This window comes from Melospiza georgiana, chromosome 17, assembly GCF_028018845.1.
Source record: "Melospiza georgiana isolate bMelGeo1 chromosome 17, bMelGeo1.pri, whole genome shotgun sequence".
NCBI lineage: Eukaryota > Metazoa > Chordata > Aves > Passeriformes > Passerellidae > Melospiza > Melospiza georgiana.
The window spans coordinates 3,143,043-3,168,927 of NC_080446.1; the positions used below are offsets into that span (position 1 = coordinate 3,143,043).

The 25,885-nt window shown below is 41.3% G+C and overlaps 1 protein-coding gene across 1 annotated transcript in view; it reads left to right on the plus strand.

Annotated features, from left to right (window-relative positions):
• Nucleotides 1-20,851, plus strand: part of VAPB (VAMP associated protein B and C) — a 32,935-nt gene extending 12,084 nt beyond the window's left edge. Inside the window, exons 2-6 of the mRNA XM_058036344.1 lie at nt 3,743-3,895; nt 11,177-11,280; nt 13,472-13,552; nt 14,726-14,902; nt 17,016-20,851. Of these exons, the coding sequence (XP_057892327.1) occupies nt 3,743-3,895; nt 11,177-11,280; nt 13,472-13,552; nt 14,726-14,902; nt 17,016-17,174 (674 nt within the window). The 3' untranslated portion in view covers nt 17,175-20,851. The remainder of the gene's footprint in view (nt 1-3,742; nt 3,896-11,176; nt 11,281-13,471; nt 13,553-14,725; nt 14,903-17,015) is intronic.
• Nucleotides 20,852-25,885: the final 5,034 nt, after the last annotated feature.

Here is a 25,885-nt window from a genome sequence, read left to right on the forward strand (position 1 = left end):
GTCTGATTATTTGCCATACCAAAGCATGGAATTTTGGTTAAGGTGAGGGTGGTTGTGTTCAGATGTAGTACAAATGATGGGGCTGTGTAATGTGGTTTCTCTGAGGAGTGAGTGGCAAGGAACTCACGGTGAGTACTGTGCTCATCAGAAAGTTATCAGCCTGAATTTGCTGAAACAATTATGGGCAATTTCTATTGCAGTGAGAGTTATTTAAAATTTAAATAGAGTTGACATCATGGTCTTTTGACCTAATTCCCAGACTTTTTTATCATTACTAAAATGGTGTGGGATATTACAGTACCATACACTGCAGCATGGCTCTCTAAGGAAAGGTTGATACAGCACTGGTGTTTGAATAGGAAATGGACTGTAAAATTCTGAGGTAACATTGTGATCTTCAAATGTGAAGGGTTGGATTTGTGGGTGAAAAGCCACAGTTCAGTAACAACCCTGCTGAAAAGTAGTCCTATGAAAAACCAGGATACCTCTTCCTATTTGTTGTTTTATGAGTATAGAAGGTGATATTTCTTTTTCTTTCAGTAGTACTGCTAGTTTGTGTATCACTAGATGCCCACTTTGCATTAACATGAGTTGACTTTATTTTGCCAGGAGAAAGTCACCAAGCCCTTGTGGAGTATTTCAGACTTTCAGCACCAAATTCAATTTACTACATTCTTCCATGCTCCCATGACACCCCCATGTCAGATGATGCATGTACAGACCCTGTTTCCCATAACTTTGTCCTTGGGATGACACCAGTGGCATTCTTCTCATGATCTTTAAAAAACATGTGAGAAAAACAGTTGGGATGATTTTAAAGAGCAAATTGTCATTTGGAAAGCACCCTGCCTTAGTATCAGTTCCACTTACCTAGAAATATTATTATAAGCAATCGAAAAAACATTCAAAACAAAATAATGTGATTAAGTTAGGATTGTGGGTTTTAAGAGTCAGTCTTCACTTGTTCCATTCACCCAAGGACCATCCAGATGCACCAGTCTGGCTTCACTGTGCTCTCAGCCCACCTTGGGAGTACAAGCATTGTCCAGATGTTGCATAAATTTGTATCAATAGTTCATCCACTTGTAATGAGGACAAAGTTACCAGAAAGGTTGTAGTGTTTTCTCTTCCTGTATTTGGGTAGGATTCCCAAAGTCCCAATGCCTTGCATTGAAAAATGAAGCTGCAGGGTTGATGTGCATCTCACATGACTGTCAAAACCCACACCAGCTTTATCTGCAGTGCTCAAATCCAGATGCTGGAAAGCTAAGGTGTATTTCCAGTGCAGAATTACCTTGTGTCTCTCCTGGAATAAGTTCTCCCCCATACACCAACCTCCCCAAAAACCTGTAACCTTGGCTGTAGTAATCCAACTACAGGCAACCAAGATTTCATTTCAGCCCGAGCTGGCAGTCCATGGGCCTTGCTCTTAAAAGGCAGGCCAGCCAAGTGATAATATTTCACTGCCATGCCCCAGTTACCCCTGAGTAATACCCTGTGGTCTGTTTATTTTTTTCTTCAGGAGACCTTAATTGGCACGTTAATCCTGCATTTGTCTGCTGTGTTTTGCTTTGCTGCAGAGTTTGAGCAGCAGGGCCATAAGAATGAGTGTGCTTGCCCACAGGTTTGCTGGAAGCAGATGTCAACCTTCTAGTACAGTTGTGGTGGCTGTAAAACCTGTAATTTGGGGGAAATGTAGCTAAAGAAAATGTTTAGGGTTTAGTGGACAGAACAGAAGAGGAAACACCAAGCAGACAAGAAGAAATGAGTTCCGTCTGCTGAAAGGTTTTGCTGCCAAATATTTTGGTGTGATCTATGTTAGCAATAAGTAATTCCATTTGGAAATTATTTTCCACACAGAATTGTTGTCATATTACAGTTTCAAACAGCAGCTCTGTGCTGGGGCACACAAATCCCGCACACATTCGTGGATCAGCCAAGTCAAAACATGGTATTTCCCCCAGGAAATCTATCCCAGCATGCAGACCAGTAAAGCACTGCTGAGGATGCAGCTGCAGATGAAGGGCTTTGTACAGCCAACCCTCCCCCTGTGCTGGAACAACTCAAGCTGTAATTTTTTTAGTAAAGACACATCCTTATTGCATAGGCATCCTATAATTTCTTCTGAAACGTTTGATTTCTCCCCGTTAGAGATCTGTTTTGAAGATCTGCTACTGTCGTTACACACCTAAATGTGTGCTGGATTTTTCTGATGATTTGGCTTATTTTAACTTCTTTAACAACTCATGGCTGCTTCTGGCCAGTTATTTTCCATTAGCTTAAAGTCTCTCCCTGCATGCAGAACACAGAGAAAACTTTACAGCTGTGTTTCATTCTCTTTCCCATCTCAGTGTTTCACCAGGCACAGGTCTAGTGAAACCTTTGCCATGGGATCTGAAAATTTTATTACTTCAGACTTTTTAGCTCCCATTGCATTGCCAAGCTGGTCTGCTCAGGGTGCAGACAGAAGTGGTGCTGCCTTGTTGCCTGGTTGGGGTTATTATGTGTGTGATTCTTTTGAGGTTTTTCCCCTTCTAATTACTTTAAACAAATTGGATCAAGGATAGAAGTTGCAGGACTGTAGTACTGTTACAGCTGCATTAAATATTGTTTTAGGAGACAAATTTGTGTAGAATAAGAAGCAAACTTAAATTACATCAAGGCATCCATGCTGGCAGAGGAGGGTGGTGGAATGCTGCCTGCCAGTATTTTTATTATCATCATCATTCACCCTTTTTCAATTTGAGGGTTGCCATTTCTGCAAGGAAAAGTTTGATGCTTTTTTTGGACTAATTTACTTTTACTCCTGAGGACAAATGAAGATATTTTATTCAGGCCTCAAATTAATCACTTCTATGGAGAAGACAGTTTATCAAAGTGTGCTTATATTTCTTTTAATTTTACTTCTTTACCATCTGTGAAGCACTGTAGTTGTGTGCTACCTGTCTGATTTATCAGTGTCTTGTAGGAAATCAGCCTGAGGGATTTGGGAGTTTCAATTAGGTGGTGAGCCTGAGAGAAAAGGATTTGCCTGCACTTGGTTTTGCAGAACTTGACAATGGTTTGATTTTGGCTTTGCTAAAATGGAAATTTTCACCAGTGCTCTCAATGTCTAAAAATTTTCCTATTTTCACATGGTTATTTCCTGTCCTGGGTGAGGTAGGCTACTTTATTTCTTTTGCTTTATAATTTCTAGTTGCCAAGACAGTTTATAAAAAAATAAAATAACTTGGTAGGCAAAAGGAGATGCACTCTGTATGCTTGTCTTGCTGGTTTTGAAATGGCATTCCTGAAAACCTGGAGGAATCCTGGCTCTGTGGAGGTCCAGCTTCATGTGCAGATGGATCTGGGGTAGTCCTTGGTTAACAAGCTGTGCTGTACTCACTGCTTACACCTACAGCATGTGTGTATGTGGTGTCTCTGCTAGCCTGGGCTTCTGGGACTAGAATGGAGCAACTGTGACACAGCAGGGAATTTGGCATCCTTTGAATGCCATGTTGTGGTGTTGGTACCATGTGTGGATGATTTCCCCCTTTTGTTTTGCTGTTAATGATGAGCTCTTGGGCTGGGGCCTGGCTGCAGCCTCAGCTTTGCGTGCACGATTATCTGGACGTGCTGCAGATGGAAATTGAACATCTAATTACTTTATAAGATTTGTGAACAGAGATTTAGAGCCTGCTTAGCCTCTGCTTGAAAAGTGCTTTCTGTGTGGTTTCAAGTCTGCTTTTGCTCTCCTCCCCAGGTCCTTTCACAGATGTGGTCACTACAAACCTGAAGCTCGGCAACCCCACGGACAGAAATGTGTGCTTCAAAGTTAAGACCACAGCACCACGTAGATACTGTGTAAGGCCCAACAGTGGAATTATCGATGCAGGAACATCAATTAATGTTTCTGGTAAGCCATTCAAGCAGTTCTTTGCTGATTGAAAATAGCTTCTTATGATCAATTATTTCTTGGAATGCCTTCCAGCCTGAAAGTATTTTGGTGAATCCAGGAGGTTGTTTTCATGGAGAAGCAGCCATTTCATGTATCCTTACTTCTCTTTCTCCTGGTCTAGCAGGAACAAGTTTGGTCTTCTTGTTTCAGAGAGGAAAAAGGCAGAAATACACAAATGATTAATATGGTTCATTAGCAGCCTCAGCCAGCGTATCCAGACCAGTCCTGCTGCAGCCCTGCCCTCCCTGTGGGATTATTTTTGTACAGTTAGTTTTTTGCCAGCTTAACTTCCTGAACCAGCTCACCACGGGGTCAAACAAGTGCTTGGTTGAGCACATTGAGGGAGGAATAAAACTGGGTGGATGGTAGCCACTGGTTTGGGCTGGTGTGGGCTGATGGCAAACTGCCTTTGATTTAACCAACAGTGAAAACATTTACTTTCAAACCATGCTTGTTTTGTGTGCCTTGAAGATTCAGTATCCTTTGGTGTTAAAAATGTCAAATGACTAAATCTTTGCTGTTGCATGGGAAAAGTTAATGATTTTCTCTAATGAGTCAGTAGCTCTTCACTTGCCTAAGTTTGGTAATGGAAAGGCAAAGGAGTGGCTTACTTTGAAAGCATAAAGAGCTGAGTATTCTTACAAACAGTATCTGTGTGTTATTAATTTACTGATAATATATTCTCTCAATAACTTCTCTGATGCATGTTCTTAATAAAGAATTCTGTCAAAGGATGTAGTTGTGGCATATTGGATGAATTAGGTCAGACTTGAGTTAAGAAAATTATTCCTGTAAACCTGCAGATTCAGATTTGCTTTGCTATTCCTAAAAAAATTAATATTGGCATGATAAGAAATATTATTGATAGGTTATACAGTTTGCTCCTACCAGCCTCTTTTAGCCTGGGATAAAATTTTGGGATGCCAAAACCAATGCTTTTTACTTGAAAAAAATTAACATGTAAAAATTGACTTCAGTTTCTTACTTAATAAAATTCAAAATATTTAAACACCTCACCCTTAGAGAGAGCTTGCTTCAACAAAATAAAAATTGATCCTAAAACCACTTTGCACTGTAAAATTAAGCAACTCTCATCCTATGAGTCTTCTTATACATGCCCATATTTGCACACTCATTGATCTGTTGTCTTTGGGATTTCTGTGGTGTCAAATTGAGTGTGCAAAGGGCTGCAGGATTGTGCCTCCCTTGCAGTTAATCCTGGGGAGTGGCAGTGGGGAGGTAACCAGGGAGTGGTGGCAGCTCCAGGTGGGGCAGGCAAAGCACTTGTGCTTCAGGAGAGGGCCAGCACTACCCAGTGAGCTCTGGAATGACTAATATGTAAATGGAAAAGCTCTCTGGAGAGAAATGGAGATTTTTAAAAGTCAGAACAATTCCCAAGTAAAGCTGTCTGTCATCTATGCTAGCTGCAGGCAAGCATATCAAATGCACTAAAATCAATGAAATGATAATGAAAATTAGCATGGTTTCTAGCTACAAATTATCTTCGTGCTATAAAGATGTGGATGCTTTTCATCTTGCAGATGAACTTTGAAAATTAAAAGCCTACTTCCTTTGCAGGCTCTTACCAGGCTTTTTGAAATGTCTTGATCTCAGTGTTGAGTTCTGCTCACAAGTGCCCCTTAGCTCCACCCTGAGCAAATACAGTGCAGGCAACATCTCTTGTTGTGCTGCCAGCATCTTTATTTCCAGCCTGGCCCTTCCCTGTGGCACACCAGCTACAGTGTGGATCTTATGAGTAAAGTATCCCCTTATGAGACTGCTGTGCTAACCCTGAGCTGTGCTCTGCTCTTGCTTACACAGCTTTAAGAATTTCCCTTTTCTGATAACCTTATTTGCAGTGATTTATGATTTGGTTAGTGTGGAAAATGGCTGTGGTATATTTAATCACAAGCTCACATGTGTGTTCTAATATTTCCATGCTGATATTAAGAGTAGTAATAAATAACAATCTTAAATTGTCAGTCCTTATATTAACATTGAATTTTAAAATGCAAGTAGCACACTTTCATTGTTCCTTAGGTAATAGATAAGCTCCTTCAAACCATGCGTGGGACCTGATTTTGGTCTTGGGGATGGCAGTGTCTTTGGTTTTGATCAGCAGATGGGATCCTTTGGATGGGAGGCATCAAAGAGGGGACTGTTATTAACTTGCAAAATAAAATTGTTTTCACATTCACAGAAAGGGAGGAAGATGTGTTTAACCTTTACTTTGGAGTAATATTGCTTGAGAACAAAAGACTGATTTTGGAGTTAATGAAGTGAAAAATAAATAGAATTTGTTTCTTTGCCTCTAAATCAGTTATCTTTTCAGTCATTTAATTCAAGTCTTGCACAGGGGCATAAAAATAGGACTTGAATAAATAGGACTTGAATTCCTTCAAACCTAGTGAAAATACTACTGATGGGAAATTATTTAAAATATAGTTAATACAGTAACTTCTGGACACTTAAGCTAATTGGGTTGTGTTTACTAAATGCAATCTGTTCCCTTCACAGCCACTGATAGCCCTGCATTGGTGCTGCACCTTGTCTCCAAAAAATCAGTGCCTCAGCATTTGTTAGTCTAGAATAGTGAATATTATTGCCTGGAGCTGAATTTGGGGCAGCCTCTTCCTTCTTGCTCTGTAGTAACCAGATGCCTTTGTTATATTCCTGTGAAACTGTGCCTGTACTATTTTGCTGTGAGTGTATGAGAAGATATTTTGCTCTAAGAAGCAGCAGTTCCACTTTATTTCACATTAATATGATGGCTCATTTAAAGACTTAACAAAATGCTAGAAAAATAAAGCTCACTTTAATCTAGTGGAGTCTCAAATGCTGCCTTCTTATGCCATATCACAGCTTTTGCTAAATACCAGCATTTGAGGCCCTGTCAGCATGTGCTGCCTGCTGGGATGTCAGGTTTGGAGCCCGTGTTTTCACCTGTTATATAATGGCATGTAATTTTAACAGCTGAGTTTATGTAACTGTCGGGGAGCTGTGTGAGCTCTGTCATCTGATTCCATTGCACTGGGGCTGCAGTGCTGGGAAAGCACCACTTGCACACATTGCTGCTCAGCACCTCTGATTCCAGCACAGAGAGCTGATTTTGTGCCTTTGAAACCTAAATAAAAGCCGTGAATGGATTACAAAGGAGAAGTGAAGGAATGCCAGCAGATGCTGGTGAGCCTGCAGTGGATGGATCAGGAGGAGAGAGGAATTGCAGATGGCACCATCTGTGCTCAGTGTCCCACTGAAGAGAGCGGTCTGAACACGCCTCCTGGGAGGGAGGAGCAGCTGAGTTTGCTGTCGAATATCAGGGGGGATTTTTAGTCTTTTCTGAGCTTTCCTGACTTTGGAAAGGCAGGAATGGAGCTGCAGCCCTGTGCTCTGCAGTCACAGTGGGTCTGCCCCATTCCCTCAGGTACTGACTGTGTCCCATCCACTGCTGCATTCCCAAGCTTTCCTTGGCAGGAAACTCCTGTGCCCTGCTCTGGGTTGTCTGCTTTAAAATTCTATCTTGATCTTCACTAATTCAACACTTCTTAGTAACATTGAAATATTTTCAGAAATTTTATGTTTATTAATGAGAACGTGAAACAAGGTGGGATGGTGCAATGGATTCTGCTCGTTTCTGCAGATGTGAGTGTCCTTTGCTCACCTCTGCCAGAGCTGATGGAATTCCACAAGGATCTTGAGGCTTGCCCCTGTTTCTGGTTGGGGTATTTTATGTGATATAAGTGTGGTAGATTTGATCCATCCAGACCATGAAGAATTCCATGCAGTGCCATTTGGGGAAATGATTTATAAAGGTAGCAAAGAACAAATAAATTGACAGTCTGTTCATTGAGCTGCTTAAGAATGAACAGTGATGTGGATGGAAATGTGAAAGCAGGGAGCTACTAGTGATGTTTCTTGAGAGTGATTCTTGGTTCCAATCTTGTTTGATGCTTTTACAAGCTATTCTGGAACAAAGAGTACACTAAAAACTCTGATGATGTTGTAGAGTTGAGAGATTGAAGATAAGCAGCAGAATTAGGTGTCCTTGAAGGCTACAGTAAGAGAAGTGGAATGAGTTTCATTAGAAAAACTGCAGAATCACATATTTGGAGAATAAAATGCTCTGGCTACAGTTGCAGGCTTGTTGATTGAAGGGGCCTGATTGGGGTGAGCAAGATAATAGCAATAATAATAATAATAATAATACATAATGTGGCTGTGAGGAAGGCAGATATAGCACTGTACATCTGGAAAAGGGAAGAGGTGAGAGGGCATCAATGCTGTGCTTCAAGGCTCTAGTAAAGTTTCCTGCACGTGTAATTAGAGGAGCTCAAACCCAAACAGGTGCAGAGGATGAATGGGGAGCCTGGCCTGGAGAGAACCCACCAAGTCTGGCTTAGGTTTACCACTAGGCCAGGAGCTACTGTGATTGATGGCCTGGAGGGCACCAGAAGTAAATGACTCTTCCCCTTCTCTGCTATTCCAGCATTAGGGCAGTGCTGGTCCAGGACCAAGTAAACAGGCCATTAATAAATTTTGATGGAAACTAGAGGAAGGTTGCTGACTATCTGAGCTGGGAGACTTTTCTGTTCCTTCTGCTCTTGGAAAGGACAGCTAGATCCTAGCAGGTGTTAAAGGGGTTCCCTGCTTCAGATTTCCTGTGTTCTTTGGAAAAGCTGGTTTATTCTAGGAAAACCAGAGGAGTTTAATGCTTCTATCATTGTAACTAACTAATTGTAACTAACTTTGCCAGTGAACTGTTCTATGGAAAAGAAAGAGCACATTGGATGGTCAGTGCCTCTCTACTGAGTATAAAATGTGGGGATGTTGCAGGAATGTGTGAGAAACCCCATGTGCATGGGTCTCTCAGTGACTCTGCAGTTTTTGCTTGTGGTAGAGCAGTGCTGGTGCTCGAGCTCTGGGGTGAGCAGCCTGGGAAGTGGTTGAGGATCTCTGGATGCTGCTGACTGTAAACCTGAAGATCACATTAATAATTTTGTTTTTTAAAACCCTGATTGCTGGTGAAAATTGAAACTTCTGACCAGATGGGACCTGTGATAAGGCATTCTGTAGGAACATACTTCTCACATAATTTTTGCATAAGGTTTGTGATTTCCATTCAGAGCAAAGGAGCCACATTCTCACTGGCAATTTCTCCAGCAATTAGGGCAATTTTATGGAACTAATCTTTCACAGAAACCCCAATAGTGTGTGGATAAATATTAAAATGGTTTGGTTTCCTCTTGAAAAAAGTACATCTTTTTGAGCTTCCCATCTGGCTTACAAGACATTTGCTGAATAATTTGTGTCAGTGTGGCTTTCATGTATTGATCTAAAAATACAAGTGCTAACAACGCCTGTGCTGTCAAGCCCTCTCTGGCTCTTGTGGTTCAGTGAATGGAGCTGGGAGCAGTGATCATTTGGCATTCCAGGATGGATTCAGCACTGTCCCTTGGGAAATGAGGATTTTCAAATGAGCTGATAGGTGCACTCAGCAAAGCAAGCTGAAAAAGCCACAACTGTGGAAGTTCCATAAATGCTGAGTAGTTCTGGCTATCCAGTTGGATCTTACAATTGAAATTATTTAAGTGTCTGCTCCAGAGGAGAAGAAACAATGCTGCTGCTTCTCAGTGATGTGTCAGGCAGTGTTGAAATACTGTGCTTTCACAGTGCAGTCACTCCTGTTTGGGAAATAGTTTTAAAGGTAGCCAGTTAATTTGCAAACTTTTATTTTAATAATATCCAACTACTGCAAGGTGAGTTTAAAATGTATAATAATTTTTAAAGCACCTCATCTGAGAGAATTTATTGCCTGCCTTCTCCCTGGGCTTTAACAGGCATGTGGTTGTTGATGGCCACAGACTGTGTGCACAGTAAAGATGGCACAGCCATAGCATACCCTGCTCATTAAGGGAGGCAGATTGGTTTGACTTGCCTTCATTTGCAATAAATGGGATTTTGGATATTGCTTTTATGCAACAAACCCCTACAATTAGTGCACATGAATTTGGGCACATAATGGTAATAGCACCAGTACTTGAAAATGCTCCTAATTCTTGACCTGCTTCTCTTTTTAGTGATTGAATTGAGGGGCTGAAGTAAGAGAGGTCATGAAATGTGAATTTTTAAACCTTACACCATTTTTTTCTGTTAGCAGTAATGGCAGTATTTGCAAGCTTTGTTTTCAGTTTGAGGGGGTGGAGGCTTTTTGCAGTGTCTAATAACATGTTTGTGTAAACTGTGCTGCTTATTTCCACATGTTCTGTCTCATGGTGAAGCCAAGCTCATGATTTTTAATGCCCCAGTAGCTGAACATCCAGGTGTTATTTGCAAATGTGGGAGTTCCAAGTGACCACTGTGATTAAAGATTATTCTGTGTAAATGAAATTCCCATCTGTCCCTCTTCACGTTGCTTTAACCCAAAAGCAAAGTCATGGAAATTCCCAACATTGCTTAAAAAAATAAATTAAAGCACACACACTCCCTAAACCTGCTGTTCCTTCCTCTCTTTCTCCAAAGAGAGTAATTTTCTGCATAAGTAAATTTTGGAATGCTTTTTATTTTTTGAGTGAAGAGAAATACATTCCTTGCATACCTTTCGTAGGCAAAGTTTGCATCCCATTTAACTATAAACTTCAAGCTATAAATTGGTAACAAACTTCCAGTAACTTATTTGTGGAAGCAAAATACTTGTACTTGATAAATCAAATGCCATGAGACTCTTAAACTTTTCAGAGGAAATTTCCATCCTGAGACTTGAACCTCAAGGTTTACAATGTTTGACTTTGCCTCTGTAGCTTTTCTCGGGCACCATCAGCAATATTGTGTGTACAGCTCATCAAAATGCTCCTTACTCCTGCCCCAAGGATGGAGCAAGACAAAAAGATGCTGTCTTGGAAAATGTTTCCCTCTGTCTCAGAAGATACGTAAATGATCCTATTTCCTATAAATGACTATTGTTATCTTCTATAGCTGTGTACAGAATTATGTGGAGTGATCAGCATTTCCAGAATTCTCAGACCAAAGTCTAGACAGACTGAGGAAATCTGTTTCTCTTGCCTCCTTTCAAAATTCTGGTTTAAAGTAGGTTCCTGATCTCAGCTGCTGCTTTGGTCTTAACAACAGACAACTTGAAACCATTTAAATGTTTGTTTTTCTGGAATCTGGTGACTGTGTCATCAGTGCATGACTGCAGCAGAGCAATGTTAATGCAATATGTTCTGGGTTTTTTTCTTCCAGTGATGCTACAGCCTTTTGACTATGACCCTAATGAGAAAAGTAAACACAAGTTTATGGTTCAGTCTATGTTTGCTCCAGCTGATACTTCAGATATGGAAGCAGTAGTAAGTATTGAAATTATTTTAAATGGATTTCTTTCTAATTGTAGAATGTTGTAAGTCCTTTGACTGTATTGTTTAAGGGGTGTTGTCAAACCACACTGGAATAGTCATTAAAAGCTTTTCCAGATTTCCATCTCTGCATGGCAAGGAGTTTTCTGTTATTTTGAGCCCCAGGAATCTTGCACTGAGTTGTTGTCTGTGGTTGCTGCTTTAGGAAGCTGCTGTCAGTAATGGGATGCCACACCATGAAACAAGTAGCTGTAGTTTTTGCATTATATCCTTCTTTAGAAAGGGCAGCTTGAACATATATTCTAAGGATATACAGAATATATTCTAAGTCTGTGGCATCATTTTGATGTATCTACTCTCAGTCTTGAGTCTTCTCTTGAGCAGCTCCTTCTGCAAGATGCAAGAGGATGATTTACAAATATTGTGTTTTATTTTATCCCTACCTGTGTCTGCTGTGGCTTTGTAAATGAAAGGCCCTCACAGATTCTGTCCTGTGGATTACAAATGAGAGCAGTAGAATTATGTAGGAGCTGGAGCAGAGAAGGACAAAAGACATAAAAAAAAGATGTCAGGCTACAGTAAGACAACCTGCAGAGGAGTAAACCACTATGTCAACTGCTGACTTTCCTTTTTCAGCAAGATTTGCTCCCAGAAGAAGGCACAAGGAAGCTTTCTGTAGCCTGGCTTTTGTTAGCTTGAGAGAACATCCAGTGGCTATTGAGGACACAGTGTAAAAAGGAAAAAGATCCTTTTTCTAAAAGTGTGTGGCTTTTGTGTGCTACTTAAAAACAAAAAAGCCAACCCAGAAATACTCTACAGTAGTCTTCACAATATGTGTCATCTTCTGAATAGCTTCTTAAAGCTGTGGCACTATGCAGGTTAATAATTTCCCTTCTGAAACTGATTTATGGAACTATATTTGTTTAATGGGCTCAAAATAAGATCCAGTGGGAGAAACAGCAATAGTAATAAAATGTCTGCATCACTAGAAAGATGTCAGTCTGCCTTTCTTTTGAGCTCTTTAATTTTTATGAGTTACTTTATACCATGACAAATGTTATTCTGCTGGCAAAGAATGTTTTTTAGTACCTAGATGGGCCTTGCAATTTTCCAAAGCTCTGCAGACCAATAGGATTCCTTTTCCTGTAACACTTTGATCAGTACTCAGTTTTGTTACCACTCTCCAGATCTCTTCCTATTCTGGATGAACAGGTGAGACCAGTTATGGGAGTACTATAAAGCTTTCAACACTTCCCAGGCAGCCAAGGAGCTCGAAATAGATCTGACTTCAGCCCCAGCAGAGCTGAACTTGGATTCAGCTGTTTAGGATGAGTTAAATACTACTCCAGCTTGCATGGGCTTAGCCATAATTTGTCACCTACTTGAGATATGCTGAGGAATACCAAGCTACCAGGAGGATGGTCAGAGTGAAGAGGAGCACGTGAGAACTCCAGGATCGGAGAGTGGACACTTCTTGCTGTTTGTTATCACTGAGAATAAATCACTTCAGGGTTACAGCTGATACTGAGCAATGGTTTATTACTGCTGATCCCTGTTAAAAAGGTTGCAAGGAATCTTGTTTATGGCAGAGTCCCCAGGGGAAGGGGAGAGGAGGAGTGAGGGGAAGTTATCCCTCTGTGTGCAGCACATCTGGTGCTGTTCAGACATTGATGCTGGAAAACAAGGAGGGGGAAGAACAGTCCTGTATTCATTCCAGTCAGGAAGAAAAGCTCATGTGAAATTGGAAAAGTTTGAATAGGGACTCCACTGGCCAGAGAGTTGAGATATCACTCTGTGATTTTTTGGGGGGGCTTGTTATCTTTCCCTTCCCTTGAATTCATCCCTCCTTTTAATTTTTTTCCTTCTTTTTTTTTAGCAGGCTCATTACTCCCCCCAGTCTCTGCTAATTACTCTGATACAGCTCCCAGTTCTCATAAATTACCTGTGGAAGTTTCAGACTATTTAGAATGATTTGCTTCATAGTATCTGGTCTGTCTTTATGATACCACTCAGTTTTGGTTTTGATCTCATTTTTCATCCTGAGTGTGGTTAATGGTGGTGTGATAAACACCTGTGGGTTCTTTCTGAGTGAAATGATGTGATTTGTTTACATAATGCACTGCATTTCCAATCTGCCTGATTGTACTCATATGTTTAATATGAAATTAATATTAACTTATTCCAGTGGAAAGAAGCAAAACCAGAAGAACTCATGGATTCGAAACTTAGGTGTGTGTTTGAGCTACCAGCAGAGAATGATAAGCCTGTGAGTATTTTCAGATGCATACTGAGTGATTTGACTTAATACCACAGTAAATCCTGTAAAATGGCATGTTTGTACAGACAGCTGTATAAGCACAAGACAGAACCCTCTGTTCACTGCCTGGATGGCATCACCCTTTAAAAACACAATGTAAACTATTTAAAATCTTGGTAATCCTTGGTGTAACTAACAGCCAGTTTAAACTTCATAAATGCAACAGTGGCACAAAGCAATTTTTGAGTTGATCTGTTGTCATTTAGTGAAAGGTCACAGGATAAAGAATACTTAAAAAAATTAGAGGTGCTGATTGCTGGTTGTGAAGCTCAGAGTTTATAGTGAAGCAGTTATAATCATCAGCAATATAAATTTCACTGCCTGTCCAACATTCCTTAGAACAATTCTGATTTTGTCAGGTGAATTGATAGAAAACTGAGGAGGAAGACACAAATGCAGTTAGGAATTATATTGAAATTATTATCTGTAATATTGTAGGATCCTTTGTTGTTAGGGTAATAGACACGATAATTTGTAATGCAAATATGTATTGTCCAGTGTAAAACTGGTAATGGATTGAATAAACTGAAAAATGCTTCCTAGTGTGCAGGTACTAAAGGCACAGTTGTTCTACCTTGCACTGAACATCTGTAATTAGGATTATGTAATTGGCTGGGGAGAGGTTTGATTTTATGGGAGACCCTTTCCAAAGTGCAGAGCATGGAGGAGATCCAAAGGCAGGAGAGGGAGCAGGGTTGGGTTGGGAGATCTGAACTTTGTTTCCAGCTTGGGTTGCAAATTCCTGCATCCCCACAGAAACTCAGAAATAGGGAGAGGGGACAGCCAGGAGTGCAGGGGAGGGAGCTGCAGCCTGTGCTGGTGCTGCAGTGGCTGCTTGTGCTGTGCCTGGGGAGGGACCCTTGGTTGTGCACCTGGTTTAGGGACATTTCTGTACATGCAGGGTGTGAAAAGTCAAGGTTATTCTCTCTTCACTTACTGCTGCTGATCTGATGTTTTCTGGGATAGCAGTAAAGTTACAGAAAGCAAAATGTTGTTTATTTCTTTTGATACAGGCACGTGTCAGGTGTGCACAGACAATTTTACCTGATTCTCCTCCTATGTATCAGGTGTGTGGTGTGGTGTTAATAACTAACCAAAAATCACTCTATCCTTTTTTAACAGCATGACATAGAAATAAATAAAATTGCATCCACAACTGCAACAAAGACAGATTCCTCTATAATGTCTAAATCAATAAGTTCTTCTTTGGATGACACTGAAGTTAAGAAAGTAATGGAAGACTATAAGAGGCTTCAAGTAGAAGTTCAGAGGTTACGGGAGGAGAATAAACAGTTTAAGGTAAAGATTGCTGTTGTTTTCTTTTCAGATTTACCCTTTTCCTGAAAAAGAAGCTTCCATCTTAAAGGTTTGGTTACCTGACCTTAGCACAATATTTTACTGCTGTCTATAAAGTAAAAGATAATTCAGGTTTCTCTGTAAACTGCGAGAAGGTGCTGAAATCAATGGTTCCTTTGAAAGGAGGCACAAGTCATGCAGTCACAGAAGGAGATTGGGTAGCAACCCAGAGCCCAGAGGAGTGAATTCCCCCTCTTTTTTCTTTTCCTACCTAATTTCTCAGTCTGAATTAAGCATTCAGTGTTGGACTTGGCCCCTTCTCCCAAACCATGGGAGCTTGAGGGCAGTGTTGTGCAAATACTGAGTGTTTCAGTAATTGCACCTGTAATGTGCTGCTGAAATGGCCAAATTAAGACAGATGAATGGGAAATGGGCTTCCTGTCAGATCCAGCACATGGCTGGGAAATCCAGTAATTGAGAAGCCTTTATCACTCTGCTGAAAAATTCTTTTTACAGTAGCTTGACTTGCTGTAAGTGTCTACTTCCATGGGTATCAGCACCAAGGAAAGTGTGGATGCTGTGACTCCTGCAGCCCAGTGAAAGGAGCTCTGTTCTCTCAGCTCTGGTGCTGCTTGGCTGGCTGATGCATGAAGGAATTCTTGAAAACAGTTTTGTTTTGCACAGAAATAATATGTGTACCTAACAGACATGGCCCTAACTTCCCCTTGTGTTCTTGTTTTGCCAGTGACTCAGTACTGTTAAATTCTGTATGATTTTATTTAATTTTTTACCAAATTGTTCTTGACTAAACACTGTACAAGAGCTATCTAGAATTGAGCTGATGTCTTACATAAACATCCCAGATAGGTGAGCTCTTTGTCCCTTTGTGGAGTGTTAAAAACACCTGTAAAATACCAGAAAGCAATGCTGAATCACTGCCTGCTGTCAGTGCTGTCAGTGTCAGGCTGGAGTCACTGTCAGAAGGAAATTAAAATATTTTAAATGAAAATTTGTTGTTTCTATATCAAGTGTTTTGTATTTAAACAGCATTTTATTGTTTACAAAAGTCAGTTGTCTCCATTCAGAATTAGAGCAGCAGTGAGGTGTTGGGTAGCCTGTGGCTTTCAATTAGTCAATAAATAAATTATTAATAGAAAAATAAGTTCACCTTCAGATCATGTAGGTGTCCCTTTGAATTCAAAAGTGAGAAACACTGACATACCCCAAGCCCTTTGAACTCCACTTACCTGGCAATTTTGAAGACTGCAGTAACTTTCATTACAATTGGGTTGGTTCCTTGAGTATTTAGGTAGAGGCTGGAGACTTTTGCTTTGATACCTTATACTTTTGCACTATAATACTGTATCACATTAAGAAGTCTAACACTGTTGCTTCAGCTGGACACAAATTAAGTCACAAAAGACTCATTTCCCCTCTCCTGGAGTGCTCAGAGTGTGTGTGTGTGAGTGGAGCTGTGCTGCACAGCAGCTCAGGGAGAGCTGAGGGGAGCATCATTCCCACCTGGAATGAGAATTTCTGCTGGTGTTGCTTTGTTTTATCTGTTGTCTCATCTTTAAATCAGGTGAGCTGCTAAATTCCTATCAAGTAAAATATCCTAATTATTGCCATTAGATTCATGTCAAAATGTCAGCATTAATATGATGGGGAAGCTGATTTCCCTTCAAGGGCTGGGAGATCTGCTTGTGACATCTGACATGGAAAATGAGGAGTGTAATTGCCTTGGCTTGTGAAAAACATGCAACTTCATCTTACTTATACTGAGAAACGTTTTCCCCAACAGCACCTTTGTTACAGAGCAAGAAAAGCACCTTCATGGCATTTCCTCCATCATTTTTCTGAAGTTCTGGAGCCATCTCCAGATGGCTTTGGGCAGGAGTTCCTGCAGGTTCCTCAGTGCTTCTCCCCTCCCTTGGCTTTCCCCTCCTGCCTCACTGCCCCTCCTTCTCAGGATCATTCAGGACACAGAGCTCTAACTTAGCTGTCAATTTGCTTTCACCTATTCTGTAACACCCACCCAAATAAATACAAGAATATAATTTAAATATGAATATTTAAAGCTTTTTTTTGTAGAGATAACCACTCTCTCCTCCTTTAGGAAGAAGATGGACTGCGGATGAGGAAGGTACCCCAGACAAACAACCCAATCTCTCCTTCTGCAGCTGCTGTCAAGGACGAAGGGCTCAGCTCCAGACTACTTGCTTTGGTGGTTTTGTTCTTTGTCTTTGGTGTAATTATAGGAAAAATAGCCTTGTAGAGGCAGCATGCTGGAAATTGTAAATTGGTTTGATGGTTCTGCCATATCATTGGATTAAATTTATTCATAACAATGTTTAAAAAAAAAATTAATGTATGACATCTCACAGGTCTTGCCTTTAAATTACCCCTGCACAAATACTATGTAACATAATCTAGAAAGTTCAAAATGTACGGTGAGGGAATGAATGAAAGAGAATATGCTTCAATGATGAAGGGGGGAGAAAATCCTGATTTAACACTACAATGGAATATTGTATATGTCATTTTAAACATTCTTAGGCCCTGGTACATGTTGCTGGATTACCTCTTTTTAAAAAAAAAAATTTAAAAAAAAGGAAAACTAGAAAAACCTCTTCCTCCACTGCTGGAGCTGGCCCTAGGGATGTTTGGAGCTGGGTTAGGCAGGAGGTGTTGATAACTTCTGTAAAATACGTTAATCCACCATTCTGCTCATGAATTTAACAGTTTCTGTCAGTGTCTTCAACTCTGTGCAAGTTACCAATTTCTTGGCACTTCAGTGAGTAGTGAGAAGCTGCAAAGCCTTGGGTGTGGCAGCACTGAGGGAGCTGGGCAGCACCGAGGGGCTCGTTCAGAATAAAGGTCAATGCCTTGTTCTCACCAAGGGACCAAGCTACATTGCTGTTGGTTCATTTAGTTGAATTAAAATGTTATTCAGAGATGTTTAATGCATATTTGACTTATTTAATGTATTTCATCTCATGTTTCCTTATTATCACGAAATTGACTGATTCTTTGTGGTATGAGAAGGCACCTGTTCAAAGCCAGTGACGAGAACTAAAAATTTGCTGCTGTAGTGGTGCAAGATTCTTCTGCCTCCTGGTGTTTTGGGCACTACACCATTGTTGGGAGTTTTGATCATCTGAGCATTGGGAAAAACAGTGGTCAGGAAACTGTTTTTGTATGTAAATAAGTCTATTTAGGGGAGAAACAAAGATATCAGTAGTAAATTAGTCCTATGCCGTAAAAAGACCAATCTTGTTTGACTATGTAGCATCTTAAAAAAAAAAAAAAAAAAGAAAAAAAGAAAGAAAAGAAAAATTAAATAAAGCCCCCAAATTAATGTTTCCTTTGTTACTTTTGTCCTGTTCTCACAGTTTTAGAGGTGGGGAGGAAGCAGTGTTCTCTTGTCAGCTTTGTTCATAGCATAAGGAAGCTTGCAGTCTGATTTCAGGGTGAATTTCTCTTTTTTTCCAGACTAATTTTAATATCAAAGCAAACCATCCCATGGTGAGCCTGACGCACAAAAGTTGTTCAGAGTCTCCATGCTGAGGTACAAGGTAACATCCCACCTTCCAGGTTAGTTGGGTTCAGCAGTTCAGACACCTGACAGCGCCTTTAGAATCAGGAGATTTTGTTTCTAAGCTTCCTTTTACCACAAGGTGTATAAGCAAACTCAGTGTGTTTTAACATGATGGATTCAATAGATTAAACAGTTTTTGAGCAGGTAAATTCACATCTATTCTCAAATGGGAGACCCAAAACCATTCAGTGGCAAAATTTGTTGTAGCATGTTACAAGATGAGGCTGAGTCTTTTACAGATGACTTCTGTCATTCCTTGCCTGTTCTGGGGTTCTGTGAGAGCTGTGGGGCTGCAGCCTCTCTGCTGCACCCTTGACCTTTGTGTTTGTCCCACTCGTGTCTCAAGGGCTTCCTCCTCTGCAAGTGCAAATAAGTGAAATTTAATGTAAGGCTTAATAAGAAAAATAGGTGGGAAAAAAACCTTGTGATTGGTGTGTTCAGCTTCTGAACATGAGTCTGGAAGTATTTCTAGGAGATTCAATAGAAAGGAGAGGTGTATTTTTGGCATTTTGAAGTGCTGGTGCCTTGTCTGCTCAGAGGGAAGGGACAGAGCCACTGCAGCCTGGCTGCAAAGGGCAGGGCAGGAGGGAGAGGAGCTGGAAAGGACAAAGCAGGGAGTTCATGGGACAAATTGGGCAGAATTGATAAAGAAGATACTGCCTGGGCAGTAGAAGCTGAAGAAAACTTTCTAATGAAGCATTCTTTTCAGAAAGGCAAGGTTGTGAGTGACACTGCAAAATTAATTTTCATGGCTTTGAAGAATATATTTGAGAAAACCTTTGCTGAAGGAAGACTGAGATATGAAGTAGATTTTTTTTTAAGTGGCTGTAAATATCTTGTTTTCTTATCAGAATTTCTGATTCACTTTGAAAAAAATAAGCTTTTTTTGAGTCCTTTGTTCAGCTTAAAAACAGCCTAAAAGTGGTTGGTTTAAGAAAAAAAATTGCTATCTTTGCAGGATAAAGGGGGAGGATTTTAGATTTAAACTAGTCTCCTGTGAGGGTATCTGAAGTAATGTTCAGGCAGGTTTCACACCCAGTGTAAGCTGCCTTTGCTGGCCCAGGGCAGAGCCAGGAGCAGCTCTGTCCCCCCCAGTGCTCAGCAGGGACCTCTTGGTGATCTGAGCCAGCCTGGAGCTGTTCATGAGCAAAGCTGTGCCTGTGTTTGCACTCTGGGATCATAAAGAGGTCCCTGAAAACCTTCTCATGCTTTTCCACTGAGCAAGGAGACCAGGAGAGGATTTCAGTGTTGGTGACATCTGTAACCTGCAGCTGGGCTGACCCACACCATCAGTCCTAAACAAGACTCTTAAATTAACTGCTTGTATTTTGGAATTTAGCCAAATCCTGAGGTTTTCCCTCACCATTTTTCACAAGAGCCTGAACACAGTAGCCCTGAATTGTCTGGGTAATGCTTTGCTTTGCTGAGCTTGAAATAAAGTCATTGATCAGGGGAATTCTCAGCCCCTGTTTGACCAAGCCCTTCCTTCATAGGCAGTAGAGAGAAATCTTAAGGATTTTTTTTCTTCCAAGGTTCCTAAAAGGCCAGTTTGTAGATAGAGTGCAAATATAGATTGGATGGATATTCCTAAGCCACCTGGCTCTTTTTGTAAGTTGTTCCTTTCATGGCAACACAAGAGCAAATGTTCTCATGAAGTATTCCCAGAAAGTGAATTATTCTGAAGGACATTGTGTATCTTAGGAAGTTGTGCACAAAATGTAGAGTTTCTAAATAAGATAATTGTCTGGGGTCCTCACACAACATCAGATGTTAGAAACCTGTGATTGATTCATGGTAGTAGAAATCAAGTTATTACTAATCTAATTCTTGTCCTTGCTGTTACTTTAAGATGACCACTTGCACATTCATTGTTGATTTTTGTAACACCCAGCAGAGGCTGCTTGGTGCACTCTGGGCGAATTTGGGATAAACAGAAACCTGAAATATCTTGAAGCCTAGAGCTGGGAAACAAATGGAAAATGATTTCTTCTATTTTAAGATGTAGTTCTCCACATCTTAAAGCAAATACTCCGTGCATGGATGATCATAACTATTGCTGTGCATGGCAGTTGTCAGCTGGGAGTGCACAGCTGGAACAGCTGCACTGCAAGCCAGGAGCAGCTCAGGTTACTGGGGAGTAGCCTGGGGGCTGAAAAGCAAGATCATGTCATGTTGTTATGTTGAGGGGGATTGATGTACCATAATGTCATTTTCTAAAAATACAGGATTGTAAAGCTCAATGGTGGTGTTACTTTTTCCTCCTGAAATGCTGTTAGTGGGATAAAGTTGGAGCTTCACTTTGCAATTCACTAGAATTTCTTTTCATCAATAAACTATGAAGGGTTTGTATCTGCTGCACATGTGAACTTGCAATTCTTGTCAGCAATTTTACATCGTGGTGTGCACAAGGAATGGATCATTTGTGTCTTGGCTTACTTGATGTTTCATTGCCAGTGGAAGAAGACTGTCATCCCTTTTCTTCAGAAGATGGCACTTCTGCCTCTTCAGTGGAATGTCCCTCATTTTCAGGCACAATAGTGGCTTCACTGTAGTGCTCCTAATTTGAAATTATATTTCTCTTGCCCTATGTGATATCCTGAAATTCCACATCCTGAGTTCTGTTTTCTATAAAAAGTAAGTGAGGAAAAAAGCACCACCAAAAATCCCTCATTTGAAATTAAAGCCCCTGTAAAACAACACTCTGAGGCTCCTGTTTCTTGTGGCTGGGTCACAGCTGCACTGCTGCTGCACTGGTGCTGCACAGAGCCTGGAGAGCCACTGTGCCAGGTTTGGGAATGGGGAAGCATCCCTGGCCCAAGTCCTGGAGTGAGCAAGTTGAGAAGTGACAGGTGGTGGGTGAAATTCAGTTTATGTGTTTGGGATTTGGAGAAGATCAGCTTCACAGAACAAAGTAATTGTGTTTCCACTGCTCAAATCTGCTTAACTATAAAAGTTGGTTGATTAATGGTTGGGGGTTTTTACTGGATAAATGAAGATTATTTTTAAAATAACACAAGTGAGAGCCAGCTAGGAATCTTGCACGTGGTACTCCAGTGAGCACACACCTGCACGCTTGCTGGTGACTGTGTGCCTGTCACTCACTCTGCCATTTCCTGTGGCTTCAGTTCCTGTTCAAGAACTAATTTCACATTTGTACTTGAAGAGTAAAACTTTAAAACCTTTCCTAAACTTCCACATAGCTCTCTTTGCTACAGTCCAGGCCTGGATTTGTCCTGAAGCCTCCACAGAGTGAAAAGTACAAAAGGGACACGGGGTCTGTGAGCACAGAAATGAGGCTGCTTTTCCTTGGAGTAAACTTGAACTTTGGATCTTTCCTCCTGTGATCTGTCATTAGAAAATGGCCTTTTCCAGAGAGCAAAACAAAAGAAGTTAAGAAAACAAATGAATTAAGAAGAAATAATTGAAGCTGTGTATTACAAGTTGACATTATACATCTGGCATTTCTGTTTATGTTTCTGCATTGGTACATTTCATTCTGATTTAATAAGTTCCTAATTTTGTGAGGTTTTTTTCAAGATTCTGAAGTGCCTATGAAGAACAGCCTGTAGTAAAGTATTGTTCCCAGTTTAGCTGTACTTCATTTTTTTAATCAAATCTTTTTCTTTAGTGGATAAACTCACAAGATTAGAAAAGCCTCTTGAACTCCCTCATGTTTAGTTTGGCAAATGTCCTACACACAATTACCCACAGAGAGCTACTTTTGAAAGACCCTTATTAAGGCTGTACAAAGTCAAGCACTCAGGAGGTAGGAAATGGCAGAACCAGGTTTGTGCTCTGTGAGTTTGGGGAGCACATTGCAGTGTCTGATCATTTCAGTGATCAAAAACTGAGCTGGCACTGCTCAGAAATTGTCCAAAACTGCCCAGCTTTGTGTGCCTGGACTTGGAGAACCCTAAATTCTCTGAAGTTATGTATAAATAGGTTTTTTAAAGTTGATTTCCAATGTGGCACTGTGGTGTTGGGTGTAACCCCCCATGTGTGTGCTGGGGGAGTTCTTTGTGTTTGTGTGTGGATCCCCATTCTTGACCTGAGCTCCTGCTGGGGAGGAACCCGGAGCTGAAGCAGCAATTTCTGTTTCCACATTTCACTGGGAGGCCACACACAAGTGTGATTGCAGCCAGGAATCTGTGCCTCGGTGCTGAGCCCAGAGGAGCATTTCTGTGGGGGCTGGAGGCTCTGCTGCCCAATCTGCCTCCTGCTCTGCTCTGCCTGAGCTGTCAGATCTCGCTCCATCCCCTCCCTCAGCGCTGTGCTCCAGGCCAAGTCATCCTCATTCCTTCCCTGCTCCTTGGCAAGGAACCTTGTTCAGCCAAGCATCTTTAATGGCTTTTCTTCCCTGCTGCCTCTTTTCCATCTGGGTCTCTCTTCCCATCACCCTTCCAGGCTTGCCCTGCCCTGCCTGGGCTCTCCCTGGCACAGGCCTGGCTGCTCCTGGTGCCTTCCCCATCCCCACAGCCACTCACTCACCTCCTGCTTCCTCTTTGTTTTCTCTTCCTCCTCACTCTCTGGGGAGTTTGGAGCAACAAGCCTTGTCACCCATCTCCTTTCTGTCTCCAGCTTCCCCCTGCTGTTCCAGTGCAGTGGATTTATTTATAGTGTGGGACAGACTTTGATATTCCATGTGGATTGTTTCTCAAACAAAGCAGTAGCACAATGCTGTTAATGTGTCCAAAAGTGCTTCAGATTTTTTGGTTTCATTTTATCTGGGAAATCTAGAATGCAAAAACGCATTCTGAGGTATTTTAAACAGGGAGGCATGAAGGTGGTTAATTGGAAAAATAAGTTACTGTTAATTGAGCTGTGTGTCAGACCCAGGACTGTTTGTCTGGCAGACTTGGCTCACACTTTAAACTTCTGCACCTGCTAAAGAAGCAGAAAATTGGAAAGGCAGCTTGTCTGAGGAGATTGTGATATTAAAGAAGGTACTGAAGGCTCAGTCTCAGTGCAGGAAGCCAGAAAATTGTTTGAGACTTGGGAAATTATTTTATTTTTTATTTTTGGGGTGGTTAAAAAATAATTAATCTTTTAAAAAATTATTCTAAGAGAAGTGAATGTGGAAGAGTTTACTAAGACACATGTGCCTGTTACCATCAACTTCCAGCACACACTGGCTTGGGTTTTCACAGGGACAGTAAAAATGTATTTATTTGTTTTGTGGTGGAAAGGAATCCAGTAGTCAGGATTAAAGCTCCTGGTCTGTGTCCTAGACCTGTTTTTCTGAAGCAGTGCTAGACATGAAGGATGAAATTAATTTGGTCTTGTTTATGCCAGATAAAGATAAATGAATGTCAGAAATGAGGTTGGAATCCTGATTGCAGTGGAGCTCAGCAAACAGCCATGTGAGTTGCTAATAAATTTAATTGGTGCTTCAAAAGGGCATAGCTGAGCAAATTTCATACCAGATCTGGAAGTGGGGAGGAAATTAGATGAAAAACTGAAGTAGAATTGACAGTTTTCTAAGTGAAAGGTATTAAATGGCCAAAAAACAATAATTTTGCAATTGAGAAGGGGGACAACTTTGGCTAACTGCCCATCCTACTTCAGTGATGAAATGAGAGGGAAAATTAGATGGAAAGTAATATAAAACAAATAAGAAAAAGGGAAGCAGACAGCAATCCATTCAAAATGGGAGTTAGGAAATGCAGAAAATAAGGAAAGCACAACCCAAAGGAAAAGAAAAATCTGGGTTGGAGTGCTTGGAGAGGATGATGAGGAGCTGAAGTTCAGAGGAAATCTGCAATAGGATAAGAACTGTTAAGAAATAGATGCAGGAGATAAAACCTAGGGATGATGTAAGAGAACTGGAAAGGTGATGTCATTCCTTAGCAATGGTCAGGATTTAAAATTAACAGTTTTTAATTCAGGAGGCCCAAAAGCCTCGATGAAAGGGAGGAGCCTGGGGCAGTGTGGAGCTGCTGCTGGGGGTGGGCAGTGGGACAGCCTGGAAGGAGATGGCAAAGGAGATGGATGTTCCTGATGGAGCCTGGTGTGAGTCCTCTCATTCTGTCTTTTGGGTTCCTTTGGGATAGATCAGAGTGAGCTGGGTGTGTCAGGGCCCTGCAGAGCCGTGTGCTCCCTCAGTCACACACTGCTGCAGCTCAGACACAACCACCACGAAATGGGGATGCCCAGAGCAGGGTCCTGCAGGGACCTGGCACATTCTGTGGTTCCAGATCACTGAGGAACACAGCACAAAATCACTACTGATAAAACATTACAGAAATATCCATGGCCAGGACCAGAATGAGAACAGCTCCATGCACGTTCCCAGTGCAGTCCCAGGGTAAAAGCCTGATGAATACCAATGTGTTCTTGTTTTTAATTACTGTTAGCTGTAAGTGATTATCCTTCTGTATGTCTCAGCTGGGAGAGTTGGGAATTTTGGATGCAATTTGGATATTTACATTCTACAAGAGAAGCTGAGTAATTGGAATGGATGCAAAAAATATGATTCAGAAATTACTGGTGGAGTGTGAAAATGCCTTAGAGAGGGTGAGAGAAAACTCAGTTGGCTGAGATTTTCTACCAGAATTGAGACTGTCTTGATTACAGTGCACTAGTACCTTCACAGGCAGAAAATACTGCACACTGCAGCTCTCCGATCTTAGAAAGCAACACAAGAATCACCAACTGGCAGTCAAAGCCAGGCAAATTCAAATTGGAAAAAGGCACAAATTCTTAAGAGAGAATAACTGTGTAATTTAGGAATGTGTCTTCAAAAACTGTGAACAGAACAATAAAAGTTATGATATTTATGCAAATAGCTCTTCTGTGGGTTTTTTTCCTCTCAGAGGTGCCCTTAGAGGGGGGAAGGAGCTCCTGATGAGGTTTCACAGGGCAGTGCAGCCAGCAGAGCAGTGGGGCGCTGGTGCTGCTGGAGCCAGTGGTGCCTGAGCTGCTGCAGGGCAGAGCCTCCCAAGGGCTTGTGCTGACATTGCATAAGTGTGGGATGGTGTTTCACACCACCTTAATCTCATCCCCACCTGGAGAGGATCTGTGGCCTTGTAAGAGCTTTTACACCATGCAGGCCCTGGACTCTTGTTAAGTTTAATCCATTTTGGTGGCATGTAAATTAAAAAAGTATCTGCACACAACTCTGATTCATGGGGTAAATGTACAGCAGGAATTGCCTTGTCCCTCTCCCAGCCACGCTCCAAAGGCAGCACAAGGCTGTTCCTGTGCCTGCCATGGGATCTGTCCTGCAGAACAGGTACCTGTGCTGATGGGAGCCACAGGAGCCTCTCCCTGGGCTGTGCTGAGCACAGTGATGGGAAACTCCTGAAGGAAAAGTTCTGCCAGTGTGTGGCTCTCAGGAGGTGCAGCTGAGCTGCCCAGGACTTGCCCAGTTCTCAGCATCCTGAAGGGAA